Here is a 14,609-nt window from a genome sequence, read left to right on the forward strand (position 1 = left end):
GGATTTTATCTTAAGGTTTCTTGGAAATGTGTATCCTAAGAAAAAAATGTCTAGCTTTTTCGGGGATATAAAATTTTAATCAGGAGCGCCTAATGGTTGAATATTATCATGTATGAGCCATATTGATGGAAATATAGCTTCCCCATTTGCTTTTCTTCTTGGTTTGAATAATTCATATCCTCTTCTCTATCCATGTTTTCAATCATGGCAACAAAAGGTCAGACGTGTCATGTCATGGTTCACAACCACAACGGCTAATGAGGAAGTGTATGCTCATGTGATTGCCTTACAATTCATGTTGGATGTCTAGCACATGTGATTGGTCTACAATCCACATTTGGATGTCTAGCACACAAGAATGAACCCCTCTTTGCCCAAGAGTTGAAGTTTAAGGAACTCCTCTTATGCCAATAGTTACAAAGTATTAAGAGAGGTGAAACTTCTTCCATCAATGATTACTTCCCTTAGTTTAACTCTAGTTGTTACTCTCATAGTTATCAACTCACCCATTCATGACGCGAATAAAAAAATTTGGCTACTCAACAGGTTAGGCCCATATTTTGATAATTTGATTATTTTTTTCTTTCTAAATCTCCTCTTCCATCCTATGATGATATTGTGACAATGATTATCAGTTACAATACAAGGTTTCATGCCTTTATATTGTCAGAGCTAGGTGGTTCCGGTCCACCTGGGTTAGGTTTCGTCCACCCCTGGTCTACCTGGGTTAGGTATTTTGTTTTCCGCACTTAACAGACCGGTTTGTTGAGTTGTATTTGGCTAGGCGTTTGACATGGTATCAGAGTTGGGCACCACGTTCCGTGTTCGAATCCCCGCGGAAGCGGTGGGTGTCAGAGCTAGGTGGTTCTGGTCTACCTGGGTTAGGTATTTGGCTTTCCGCACTTAACAGACCGATTTGTTGAGTAGTATTTGGCTAGGCGTTTGACATATATTTCTCAATATAGTTTGTCTTAATTAAAGGGCAACCTCTAATCGACATGCCAAAGTAATGTCAACAAAGACTATCCAACTAAAGATCACCCTCAATAACCTTATCAATGCCAATCAAATAGATCTACCTCTGATTTATGTTGTTAGATTAACATATTGCTGCCATTTTTGGCATCATTCCTATTAATCTTAAAGTCTTTTCCAAGCTTTTCAAGTGTTATCCTTGATGATTATGCCCAAAGAAGTTTGGTTCATGAATTTGAGTGGTACTGCCCATATGAGGAATTAATCAAGTATGTTCAATCTCAAGATCTCCATAAGCCTTGTTTTGATTATAACAAACACTTTGATACTAGTCACGAGCTTTGAGAAACTTTGAGATAGCCTTTAAAATCAAATAAATTTTTTTGTTTCTTATGTTGTCCTAGAAATTGATTATGAATTTCATGATTTTTTTTTTTTTAGAAAAATCAAAATACTTACCTCTTTGCTAAAACTCCATTAATTCCCTTTTACAACTTCTCCTTGATGTTTGGTTTTCTTAGAAGAAAGGGTAGAGTCAATCTTGAGGAGTGGTCCTCACCATATGCTTATATATAGTTCAATGGCCCATCAAGCTATCTGACTCTAATAAGGATTCCTCCTATATTTTCACTTCTTACTCAAATTCAAACTCTGATTAGTTCAAACGACCCCTAAAAATTGAGTTTAATCCCAAACGAGAGTCCCAATATATGGGTCCACTGGGCCTAATTCCAAGAAAATTTTACATAAAAATATTTTTTTTCATTTATAAAACCATTTATGGGAATATAAATATCCATAATTTTGAGTTTCATCAATAATTTTTTGGGTTTATTATTTTTTCTCAAAATTAAAATTTTACTCCTGGTATGTAGTTTCTCTTAAAATAAAAACCTCAAAACTTTTTAGAAAACACAAAATTTTCAAATTGCGTAGATGCATCAAATGAACAATTTGTGTAATCTTTTCTACTTCAAAAAAATCATATATCTCACATAAAGATTGGCCAATTCCTAAGAGCAAGAAAGTGAGATTAGAAAGTGATTGATTCATAGGCTCAAGACCGAATTACCCAACAATTGGTTACACAAACACAATATTGTATGATGGTGTGACATTACGTCAGGGCATGGACCAATGTCCAACACTCCATAAGAGGTTATCGAAACATACAAAGGTCTAAGTGAACTATCCCAATTTTCACCATTATCGACCCGATTGAAATTTTGGGCACTAGGCTCTAAGACACAATCTCAATACGATACCTACCTCCCAATGATCAACCACCAAAGGGATGAAATTATGGAATTAAATAATATATGCATAAAATATTTATTATAAAATATAATAAATATCTTGGCATTAAAAACCCTTTCTTAGATTGAGACTATGAAGAGTAATTGGATGTGAAGTATAGTGGTGATTTTTTACAAATAATGTTTGCTGAACTCATTAAAGAATTGAAGTCTTGTTGGGATTTTCAGCCATATTTGACTAGGAATATATATTGATAAACTTGAAAACAAATTGACAAATCAAGGTATGATGGCAACAACTATCAACAATATAACGTAGAATGCATGCATGAATTTAGATGTGTATGCATCGAAAAACCAGATTTTGAAGTAGCATGGATGTGCATGGATGGACTTCAATTAACAATGAAAAATTTACCTTAGATAGGCATGAAAACATGGCTAGAAAAAAATGATTGGAAGCCTCTAGAGATTAGAAGAACTAATATATGAAATAAATGTAAACCTAACATAAGATTTTAATGCTAAAAACAAGGAATATCTTAAGGATTTTAATAAATTTCAGAATCCCCATGAAAATGAACTTTTTGAATTCATTTAGGTGAATTTAAGAGAAAAAAAAATAAGACATTAGCAAAAAACTAGAGCTTTGAGGGCTTAAACTCTAGGTAACACATATGCTTGGCGGATTCACTTGGATGTCAACAAATTAGCTAGACAAAACATTTTTTTTTCAAGGAGAAGAAGAAATCCTGTTATTCTTATTTGGCCGTGATCAAGGATAAAACACTTAAGCTTTCTTATTACCTTGAACTTTGTTTCTAGTCATCTTTGAAGAAACCTTGTTCCTCTTGTTTTCTTCCTTGGAGAGCTTCTTCATGAAATCTTGAATACTTACTCAAATACCATGTTGATTTTATAGAGTTCATATATTAAGGAGACTTAGCTGAAGTGAAGGAGAGAAGATAGAGAGAGGAGAAGAGTCTCGAAGAAGAGTTAGGGTTTAATGGTAGACAAGAGCTAACAATGAGTGAGAGATCTAGGAAGAGGAGAGAAAAAACTCACATGTTCTTGAGCCCACTCTTTAGCTTTACTTGTAACGAGGGAAATTATTACAAAGGGACTAAAGTGTCCTTACACATCTATGTACAACTAACTACCGAAAAAGACAAAAAAAAAACCATCTCTATTCACTATGAGCTTCTTAATGATAGGATTATACAACCGACAACCTTTGGCTTCTTTGCTATAACTAATAGAAATGTATTTTACACTCTTTTCATCAAGTTTTTTTACGATTTTCAGCATTCACATGAACATATGACGAAGAACAAAAAAATTTGAAACGACATACTTCAAGTTTCCTACCACACTAAGTTTCATGTGGTGTTTGATTGTGAATTACTTTTGTAGGAGATCTATTCAATAAAAAAACCAAAGTTGCCACTGCTTTTGCCCATTAAAAATTTGGAATTTTTTTCGCTTTCAACAAACTCCTACCGATTTCAACAATTGTTTGATTTTTCCTTTCGACTACCCCAATTTGTTGATGGGTATAGCTTGGTGTTAATTGCCTGCAAATCCCATTAGCTAGATAAAAAGAAATAAATTGATAAAAAGTAAACTGCCCTCCACTATCAGTGCAAAAGAGTTTTAATCTACATTTGATTGTCTCTCCCAATGGATGCTTTTAAACTTAGGAACGTGGAGAAAATTTCAGACTTTTGTTTAAAAAATATACCCAATTTTTTCTACTAAAATCATCAACAAATATTAACTATCACTAAATGATGGGGTTTGAATTTGACCACAATGATTTGCATGAACCAACTCAAGAGGTACTCTAGCTCTCTATGACTTTTTCACTAAAAAAGAATTTTTTTGTCGTTTCGTGTAGATAGATCCTTTACATACTTTATCGGAATTATCAATAGACAGCAACCCAATAAACTTATTGTTCTAATTTAAAAACCTTAAACCTTTAAAGTGAAAGTGGCCATAACACATATGCCACAACTTGTGACTCATTTTTTTGGCATTAGCAATTAATGCATGATCATCAAGGTACGGAAATTCAATAGGAAACATCTTGTTAGAAGTCATTTTCACCTTCATAATAAACTGACCAGATTTTTTATCTCATAGTTCACATTCATCACCATAAAATTTCACATAGTAGTCTTTGTGAATCAATTGTCCAATGCTAATTAGATTATGAGCTAAACCAAGTATATATAAAACATCATGGGTTTATTTTTCTTTACTTGATTTAATTTCACAAAAAATCATACATTTTCCTTGACCTTGAACTCACTTGTCCTCTCTAAACTAAACTTGCAATTTAGAAGACCATCAACATTCGTGAATTTTTTTTAACCCAGTCATATGGCTACTACAACCACTATCTAAGAAACAAATGTCATTCTTACTTCTCATTTCATTAACACATGTGACATATAGATTACTTTCCTCTTCTTTTCCTTCAATATATTTTTTTTGTAGCCTTGCCTTGGTCCAACAATTATGCTCAATGTGTCCAATTGTTTTTAACAAAAATGACATTGCTTATTCGAATTTTCATTACTTTGTTTAGATTTATGATCCCTAGATCCGATGTTGTTCCTTTGTCCTCTTCCTCTACCTTATCCTCTTCCACAATAGTTTTTCCTTCCGTAGCCCTTATATGCAGATTTTTTTATCAATAGTAGCCTCAACGGTCTTAAACTTCTCTTCTTGTAATTCTAACTTAAAAGTTGATGCTTGCTCCAAAGGAACCTCATTTGGCTAGTTAATTCTCTACTCATGAGCTTGTAGAGAACACATTAGTTCACTAAGAAAATAAATAGATATGTCTTTACACTTTTCATTGGTAGCCACAACATGATTAAATTTTTTATGGCAAGCTCCTTAGAAATTCCTCTACAATTTTTTTCATCAGAAAGTTATTCTCCAAGTGACCTAATTTGGTTAATAGTCACAAAAAATTTAGAAAATAATCCTTGCACAGATTCAAAGTTCTTCACGTTGAAGGTCGCAAAATCTCTTGTAAGAGTTTGAAGCTTAACAAAAATTACCTTTGTTGTACCTTGATACTCCAAAATACTCTAACCACCCGTCGATGAAATTGTTGCGGCGATCGAAGGAAAAATGGTTTATTTGGTAGCTAGTTGGAGGACAACCAATGCCTTTGCGTCCTTGTTCTACTTCTCTTTCAGCTAATTTTCGTGTGCAATTATCAATCTATCATCTTGTTCCACATAACCATTTTCAATCAAGTTCTATAAATCTTGTGAAATAAAAACAGTTTTCATCTTAATATTCCAAAATTCATAATGCTCACCATTAAATACAAACATCAATGATTGGGGAGCATTCAATTCAGTGATAGTTAAAAACATTCAAAAAACTCAATCATCATACTTACCTCCACACATAATTTCCAACAAATTGGTGATGGATAAGACAAATTCCATCCAAAAAATACAGCAGATTTTTTGGAACTAATATAAAAAAGATTACTTCAGTTAATTTTCCTTGTCGCCCAACTCCAATCAAACCTAGCTCTGATACCAAGTTGAAAAATTAAGAAAATATTGCTTGAATTGATTACACCAATTTGAAGTTACAACTAAAACATAACTCATATTTATAGGTTAATTCAAGACTCATAACTCCCAAAAATTACTCTGACAACTCCACTAATTAAAACATGGAATTAAGCTCCTTAAACCTCTCACTTATAACCAAAAAACATGGATCACAAATATATTTCAGAAAATAACACACCCCACTAACTAACAACTAATAGGAGGTCCGGGGGACCTCCCAATTGATGGATAAGAAGTTGAACTTTTCTCTCTCATCTTTATTTCTTGTGTGGCAAGGAGGGACTTCATAATGGCGTGGAGGGCAGGGCCCCTCTCTATCTCAAAGAAAAGGGATTGGGAGGCTTCACAGAGAGAGAGAGAGACCAGGGAAACGGTGGCTTACCTCTTATTTTAAAAAAAAAACATTTATGACTTCCTTTGACATCCATTGACATCAATAACAGGTTTGTTGGTTAAACCCATTTAACAGGGATTCGAGTGAACACAATCACCTTCTTGGTGGGTTTTTTACTACGATCGCAGCTTTGATTTGATCACGAGTGGTAGCAAAACCCAACACCCATATGATTTGCTCGCCCATAGACTGGCAAATCTAAACTGGTATTTTCTATTCTCCTCGCAGTTTTTGTCCTTCTCTAGCTATAGAAGCCTCTTGTTCATACTTTTGTAACTTATAAACCTCACATCGTTTGTCATCTTTCACTGGGCTAAACTCATTCGATTGCAGAGCCCTGAAACAAATGTATTAATGCACTAGCCGCAGATAGTTAACTCATTTGGACGCCGTGGTGGCAGTGTCCAATGTATCCATTCAAGCAGAGCGAAGCCATACCGGTCATTTCCGTTTCTGATTTCTCAGTAGAAAAAGACTATCCTATAGTAAAATCCTGAATTATAGGCATCGTTAACATCCTCATTACATCATTAACTTGTATGTAGTGAAAGATTACAAGGGACGCACGGATAGCAGCTCTTCTCATAAGAGTCTACGCCCAGTTGCAGAGATGAGGGCAGAAAGCACCATCCATCTCAAATTTGTTGATTCGCGGCAGCTGCTAGATGTGAGCTGCATGTGAAGAAGACCTGCAAGTCAGCCCCTCCTTACTGGCGTCCTCAGTTGTCTGGTCTCAGATATACTCTTTCGATCATCTCTTTAATTTTTGCTTTTACTATTCCTGAACCCGTCTTCTCATGGGTGTTGCACCTTTCAAGTATTACCATGAGTTTTTTGGGCAATCTTCAGCATGACCTAGCCCGAACAGCCAAAGGGTGGCACCAAGTCTGGTTCACAAACCATTCAAGTTCAGTTTAAGTATAACAAGTCAAGTTCGACTTGTTAGCCTATAATTCTTTTTACAAAGTCTGTGATACTAAACCCATCAATATATTTTTATTTATTTATTTATTATTTATATAATTTTAAATATATATTAAACTCAAACCTAAATCAGCTCGAGCTAAGGTGAAGGGATGTTAAAACCTATGTAAGTTCGAGCATGGCTGAGAGTCTACGCCACCCCTAGAGCAGCCCACATCGATCAAACCAAACTAATAAATTAACCGCTCACCAAGTTGGACCCTCCATCCCAATTCTTGAAAGGAGAAGCTCAAACAGTTAAACTGCAGTTACGAACTGTCCCCGAGTCTGAAGAGACTAAACGCCTTTCCAGCCTACCAGCTACCGAACGCTGATAGAGACCGCATGCGCAGGCCAGTCCGGTATACAGGTCTCGTCTCCATCATCAATAGACCGTCGCAACTCTACTATCCTTTTCAGATGAGCCAAGAATCGTTTTCCTCGGCATCCTCAATTGCATGGCTACCCTTTTCAACTCTTACTCTTTCACGTGGAGCCAGATTTTCCACACGAATCATGATGCTGCTTAGGGCTTCCGGCTTCGTCTCTCCTGTTAACTCCACCGTCCAGTCCAGTAGAAAATTAATTATTAAATGGCGTGTACTTGCAAGTGTAGCCACCTCTCATGAAAGTTTTGAGTATAACAAGAATGAAAGTACAAGATAAAGACTCTCCTTCACTTCTTCAAGGCTCATTCATTCCAGTGTCACAATACAATGGCGATGGTCCTCCACACCCGCTCACACCTTCCATAAGAGCGAACCTCATGTCTTCAGATGGTTTCCAGTGTCTCTTTCTCTGATTAATGAACCAATTGTTTATCTGCTTCTGATCCAGACCTGTCGTCTCCGCCAGCTTCGCCTTCTCCTCATCCTGCTTTCCAAATCCAAGTTACGAGTTTAAGAACAAGACTAACAGAAGTTTTAACTCAAATAAAGATTGCTACGGTTTGCTTCAGTAGAAGTCATCTTACATTTGGGAAGTCACCAATTCCATTCAATTAGGATTTATATCAGACATAGCCATACACAGCCAGAAAGCTGCTGGCAAACAGCAAGATATTTCTTATCAAGTTCAAGAATGAAACAGACAGAATCAATATGTGACGCACCAAAATACACCTTACCAAATTAAAGCATGATAGGATTACTTTAGATGATTCAAGTAAAACATAAATGGAGTATCACACAATACCAACAGAGGCACTAAACTAATAAACTTCAGGTGACTCTATTCATATCATATGCTTGGATCAGTGAAAAGAAAAGATGATGCTAAACACGAGCATGTAATTGCTTACGAACACAAAATTCTTACGAAGGCATCACATATCTATCACACAGTCACTAGATGGAAGATGGAAAGGTTCCCCTTTTTTTGAAGTTTCATAAAGCACAAGCTATCTCACAGCATTACCGTGGGGTAAGGCCATCTGTAATGGGTATTCCACCAGTTCAGTAAAGTCGCTCTAGCATCCCTTGGCAGCTTTCCTTTCTTCCTCCTCTTCAAAAATTCCTTCCGTAGACTGCTCAAATAGCCACTGTATTTTCGCATAAGCATTTCTTTCAGCTCTTGGTCGCCTGGAGAGGTGCCAAGTTCATGCCCATCAGAGCCTTCTACCTCCCCATAGCTCAGTTCATCTCCAGAGGATCCAACAGCTTCATCTGAAAAACACAACCTCACAAATGACCACTTGCTAGAAAGAAACACTAAACAGGAAATATTCACTTTCTTTCTACAGCATTCATCCATCACAGAGATGAAATAGATTATGTATCATGAATCAGTGCATCAAATACTAGAAAAATTACAAGATATCATGAAGTAGACATCATTCTATGGCACAGCTATCTGAAAAACTACAACACAATTAGAATAACATTCATTGCATCAACCACTTCCTCTGTTCCGTGGCAACCCTATCAACAGTTTTGGTTGGTTATCATAACAGATCTAGAACATATGGCACTTAGAGCATGGTCGAAGGAATGTTGCCGAAAAACAATGGATATAGTGTTTAAAGTCATTGATGAGAAATTCGACCATTTGGCAACTACTGCCCTGTACTGTAAACTACATACGTCCACAACTATATACCTCCAGTAGAATTATTACAAAACAAAATGATTTATCGACCAAACAATTGTTGAGTGTATTCAAGCATCGATAACTGCTCCGGTACTAGTCAGGTACCAGTAGTGTCAAACAATGAAATTAGAAGCTGATGCAGATGTACACAGATAAGCAGCAACTATCTTTCAAATCTAATCCTATATCAAATCCCATGGCAGGCTCCACTAAGAAATACTGAACTTGGAGCCACCAAAAAATAAAACACCTTACACTGATACTAAATAATATAACTTGAATCAACTGTTCAGTTCATGTTTCTTGATAGTTACATAAAGAAGCATGCAGAGAAAATCAAGTGAAGAATAAAAAGATAAAGTTGCTCCAATTTGGACTGCAGAAAAGGATTTGGGGCCATCAAAATACTCAGCAAGTTTAAATAACTGAGCATGTCAGCAATTGAATGAAATGAAAGTGCTCCGGTTTTTTGGTAGCAACCTGAAGACAAATACATTTCTGTTAGTCATTGGATCTAAATTCACAAAAGAATAGAGCAGACCAGTCATTAGTAGGTTTTAAAATGCAATAAGAATCTTAGTTTAAACAAATATGCAAAGGATAAGCCATGACTTGTGCATCATGATGTTTCTTATAATATTTTTGGATACCAAGAAAATGAAACATGCAAATTAATCCTACCTGTCCAACCAACAAACACTTGCTCACCTCAAATCTACACAAAGAGTAGCATTTTTTTTGTTTTTGAAATGGCACAAGGAGAAGGTTGAATAAATGACTCTTTTCAAGCACCTAATATTCTATCAAAGGTGTTTGCTACGAAATTGATATTCAATCAAAGATGTCTGCAATGAAAATGGGTAGTGAAGGTCATCACAAATCACACTCAGCCTGGAAAGGACACCACTGACACCCCCAAAATTGCAGCCAGATATAATCGCACAAAGACACTATCATAATGGTACACAAAGAAGAACATTGATAGGCTAAAAAGGACAAACAATGGTATCATAGTTGATAACAACTCCCCCACCAAAAAAGTAACATTCATCAGCCGTGATCTTGAGAAAAGAGATTCCCCATGTGGAGACAAACAAAAAATAGACACTTAAGCGGCAGCTGATAGATGTCTTAAAGATGACAAGTATGTGGATTGTTACACTCCGTAAATTTCTAGTTGTTCAATGAAGATGACACTCTCCAAAGGCTCAGTATTAATAATTACACCCAAATTACTAGACAAATATGTCTTTTGTAACCAGTATTAAAATTACTAATAACAGTTTTAATGCATACCTCAACATTTGAACACTTTGAATATCTGACTGACTTTGAATCAATTCTAATAAAGCATGAGGCCGTTAAAATTTTACTGGACAATAGAATAGTCATGCAAACAGTGAACTCCGCATTGGACAAGAGATACATAACTCTAGTTGGTCTTCTACTCTCATATGACACCAGAAACCCCAATCAATCCTGTCCACTATACAGGATTCTCTGCCAAAAATAAATCGCTTTCTTTGTCTATTGCATTGATCGTCAAATGAATCTCTCCAGCACTCAGGTGCAAAGCACTTGCCCACTTCATGAAATCATTCACTTCACTTTACTCTTTTCTGCTTGTTAGTTCATATCTTCATTTGTCACCTTAATTTGCTGTTCAATTTGTTCCTAAGTGCCATGGAGGTGGTTCAGGATTATGGAGCACCCAAATGGCTTTCTACTCATCAACAATGTCATGTTCCTCAATCGAGTATGACTTTTTAAGTGTTTCTAAATCAGTTGACCAACTGGCTGTCAATGGCTTACCAGGAATCTCTGTGTTTCCTAATATGAGGATCTACTAATATCTGATTCAAGATAAAGAAGTATATCCCTTGACAATTGAATTGTCATAAAAACACATCCTATCGACAAGTACATTCACAGCATGCCTTTGAACCTCTTACAACATGACTTTTCCCGTTTCGCAGCTCCAAAAAGAAACCACTTTTCTTGTTCTCGTAGCTCCAAAAAGGAAACACTTGTTGGTCATCCCAAAAAGGTCCTTACTAGATTAGACTAGAGACTGTAAGATCAGACATGCTACCACTATTGTACATCTTTTAACGATGAGAAGCAAAAGACAACAAGTGTGGAATTTTTTTTTTCTTTTTTCTTAAAAGGTAGATGGAAGTAGGTAGCAAAATTATGAGCAGCCCATTCATTCTGACGGATGACAAGACTGGCACTGTGACACATGAGAATTGCAGAAGAAGAACATACTCTTGATAGTATAACATTTTCTACTTCTAACACAAATTTCCTTCCAGCAAACAAGTAAGAATAAACCTCAAACAAGAAGAAGGTTAGTTCTGTCGCTTTCTCATTGTTCATTTCCCGTGCCAAAGAAGTGCGAGAGAGAGTAAGAGGCAGCATCGAAACAAAAAACACAAAGAATCGAGTGAAGACTCAATCTTCTGTAATCACATGTAGCACAAAACAATGACCTCAGACCTGCCTCATTTCTTGCACCAGAAAAAAAAGTCGCAAATTCAAACAAGATTTGAGGAGTTTTTTTTCTTAGAATAGCAAAGAAGATATTAAACAAATTAAAGACGACAAATTACGTTGCATATTCAAGGGAAGTTCTGGAACTCATTAACGAAAAGATACGTTTCTTACAGTTTTATTTTGTTTCAAATTAAGTGTCATTTCCAGCTAGGTAGGGCAAGTACTGCCTACCTCCTGCTGGCATACCAACACGAATCTTGTGGATAAGTGGAAAAGAAACGTTGTTGATAAGCGAAAGAAAAACTACAGATTCCATTTTAAGCACAAGCAACCACAAAGTTCGGGTCGCAAGAAATGTTCGTAGAAAGCAGCTAATCAGGCATAGAAAGATTAACCAGATGCAGATATCAAAGATGTTAAATATGTCTTAAAAGGTTAAACACACGCAAGCACTTGGAACTCAATCATGGACATCGATAGCTATGAAGATCACTAGTTAAGTAGGAAGGCGGAAAACGTCACCCGACTGTTCGTTTCCGGTGGTTGTCGACGGTGACGCTCCTTTGCAAAGATTGGTCAGTTGCGTCTCGATATTGCGAAGGAAAATCCTCGCCTCATCGAACGGTTTCGAGAGCTCTTCCTTGTATTTGAGAAGCACTTCACAGTAAGAATCCTGCAAAAAGAAAGATGTTTTTTTCTAAGTTTAGTAATTAACAGCTTCACACCAGTAGTGATAAATAAAAATAAAATAAAATAATCGCAACTCTCATGCAACTACCATGAACTCGTCGAGCTCCTGATCCGTTCCGATTTCTCCGGAAACGCGAATCGGATATCTTTCACGCTCTATTTCTTCCAAAAGCGACGCCATCTCTGGTGGAGCTCCGACCTGCAAACTGAAAAAAGTGTAACTTACACCTCGGCCAGGAATAGTAGGAAGTAAAAGAACATAATTCAGCGAGCAACCTTTTGACATTCAAGATAAGCCGCTACTAGTCTAGGATAGCTTGGGTGATTCGCGATCTGAGCTTTTATTAGGTCAGATATCTCAGATCCGTAAATTTCACTGTCGCCTGGTCCTTGTTGGCCAGTCTTATTTCGAAATTCTTCAAACCGGAAAAGATTTTCGCCATGGTCATTAAATCCGGTAGAATGACCTAAATTTCGGGCGATTTCATCTGAGCAAGGGCTGGCAGGATCAAGACTGTAAATGTCCTCCATTATTTACAACATCCAAGCTAACGGAAGCAGAACTTCGACAGCCCAAATCACTGCGGAGAGCTCCAGAACCTTAGAAACATAGGCTCCAAAGTTTTCCTCACTCCCAAGCCAAATACCGTTGAACTAAGCGCGAACTCTTTGATTATCACCAATCAAAAAGAAAATTTTGTACCAGAGTTTCAAAACCTTCAAACACGAAATCTTCCAAAGGCAAGCAAGAGAGCTTCTTCAGCAGCTACGAAGAGGAAACTTCTCCGGCACCTCACATGGCAGACACAAGCGAAAAAAGGGAATCCGCTACAGAACAAATTAATACACATCTTTTTCACTTCCTCGCGCCTCAAATTACGATACAAACCCTAAAAACGCGATTTCTTGCCACCTGAAAAGGACACAAATAGGTAAACATCCTCAACCCGATCAGAAAAGCCACTTTCCACTGCACCTGCATGACGGAGCGAGATCACACAGCCCAAAAGGCGCCGCTCCTCCTGCTCGGCGAGAGAAAGACAGAAGCACAACGTCGCCGTCTCCTACCTCGGCGTTTGAATTGAATTTTGATTCTCGAGACGAGGGCCGCACAAATAAGACCAAGTCCAGGAATGTCGAGAAACGGCTACAAGTTCCGAAACGCAGAACCTCAGTTCCCTGCAACAGTCGTGATTTTCCCACGCCGCCCGTATTTATAGCCTTTCGCTCTACAGCAACGACGACTTGATACGTTCACACGTGTTCTATATTCATTCGCGGTGATTGTCGTGTGGGCCCCAGTAGAACGTGATTTGTGCTCGAGTCGAGCGGAAGGGTTTAGTACGACGGTACGTCACGTCAGCGCTACTCTCTATCGTCTATCCACGAGACAACGGCGATCAACTCCTCGTGGGCGGAGACAGGAGACTCGTTGGAGACTCAGGCTGAGAGAGAAAGAAAACTGTTAATAAGAGAGGTTTACGCATTTACGGGGAGAAGACGACGCTTTAGAATTAGGCTCTTAAACTTCATTGCTGCGTTGTCGGAGCTTGAGGTCGTGGGTAATGGAGGTCCTCGGCTTCAGGGTGCTCGGAAGGGTACAGAGTTCAGAGACTGGAAATGAAGGAGATATGTAGTTGAAGCAAAGGATAGAGCAAAACCTGGGTTATTTCCACTTTTATGCATTGCATTTACTTTTGTGTGAATGTTTCTGCCATCTGCGTGAAGCGCTGGCTGCGATCTGCTACCTGTGACAACACGGACAGAGACGACCTGTACCAGGGGAGTTAACTGCAGCGAGTGGAGAATATCTCAGTCTTTTACTTTTCTTTTTTATCTTTAGCCATCGGTGAGCGGACCAGCTTTAGCTGTGAATCGTGGGGAGAGACTCGGGGGATGTGAAGTGAGATGTGAACGAAAAGAAACAGAAAATGATAGTTCCAGCAGGTGTCCCGGCTCTCTGCTCAAGCCTCTCAGCGTCTCTTTCTGAACACCTTCAAATACTTGTCGCCTACTGAACATTGATCGTCAAGTAGCTGCTGCTATCCCAACCAATTTCCCCCATGAAACTCTTTTAAGCTCCAGATCTCCCTCGTCTTTTCTGGGTTATACGAGCCCATCTGTCGTATTATTGTCTGA

The 14,609-nt window shown here is 37.7% G+C and overlaps 1 protein-coding gene across 5 annotated transcripts; it reads right to left on the minus strand.

Annotated features, from left to right (window-relative positions):
• Positions 1-7,766: 7,766 nt before the first annotated feature.
• LOC137958748 (homeobox protein knotted-1-like 1) lies at positions 7,767-13,644 on the minus strand. Of its 5 annotated transcripts, none has more exons than XM_068805851.1 (7): positions 13,447-13,644; positions 12,747-13,383; positions 12,559-12,669; positions 12,303-12,453; positions 9,693-9,764; positions 8,613-8,860; positions 7,767-8,069 (listed from the first exon to the last, which is right to left on the minus strand). In XM_068805851.1, the coding sequence occupies exons 2-7, from the start codon at positions 12,999-13,001 to the stop codon at positions 7,881-7,883; spliced, it is 1,026 nt and encodes a 341-aa protein (XP_068661952.1). In that variant the 5' UTR covers positions 13,002-13,383; positions 13,447-13,644; the 3' UTR covers positions 7,767-7,880. The 5 variants fall into 5 exon arrangements, with proteins under 5 accessions (XP_068661952.1, XP_068661953.1, XP_068661951.1 ...); XM_068805855.1 differs by adding an exon at positions 8,170-8,236 and having other exon boundaries at positions 7,985-8,069; positions 12,747-13,644; XM_068805852.1 differs by having other exon boundaries at positions 9,711-9,764; positions 12,747-13,644.
• Between the last annotated feature and the right edge of the window lie 965 nt (positions 13,645-14,609).

The sequence above is a fragment of the Aristolochia californica genome, unplaced genomic scaffold, assembly GCF_029961685.1.
Source record: "Aristolochia californica isolate CCGP_79_NKW_82.1479 unplaced genomic scaffold, dmAriCali1.0.hap1 SCAF_3, whole genome shotgun sequence".
Taxonomy (NCBI): Eukaryota; Viridiplantae; Streptophyta; class Magnoliopsida; order Piperales; family Aristolochiaceae; genus Aristolochia; species Aristolochia californica.

Excerpts from the sequence above, each read along its gene's own strand:
- LOC137958748 (XM_068805851.1), bottom strand. The coding sequence starts at position 13,001 with ATGGAGGACATTTACAGTCTTGATCCTGCCAGCCCTTGCTCAGATGAA. Across the intron at positions 12,454-12,558 it reads AGGAGCTCGACGAGTTCATG|GATTCTTACTGTGAAGTGCT; the intron begins GTAGTTGCATGA and ends TTCTTTTTGCAG. Across the intron at positions 9,765-12,302 it reads CACCGGAAACGAACAGTCGG|GTTGCTACCAAAAAACCGGA; the intron begins GTGACGTTTTCC and ends ATTTGTCTTCAG.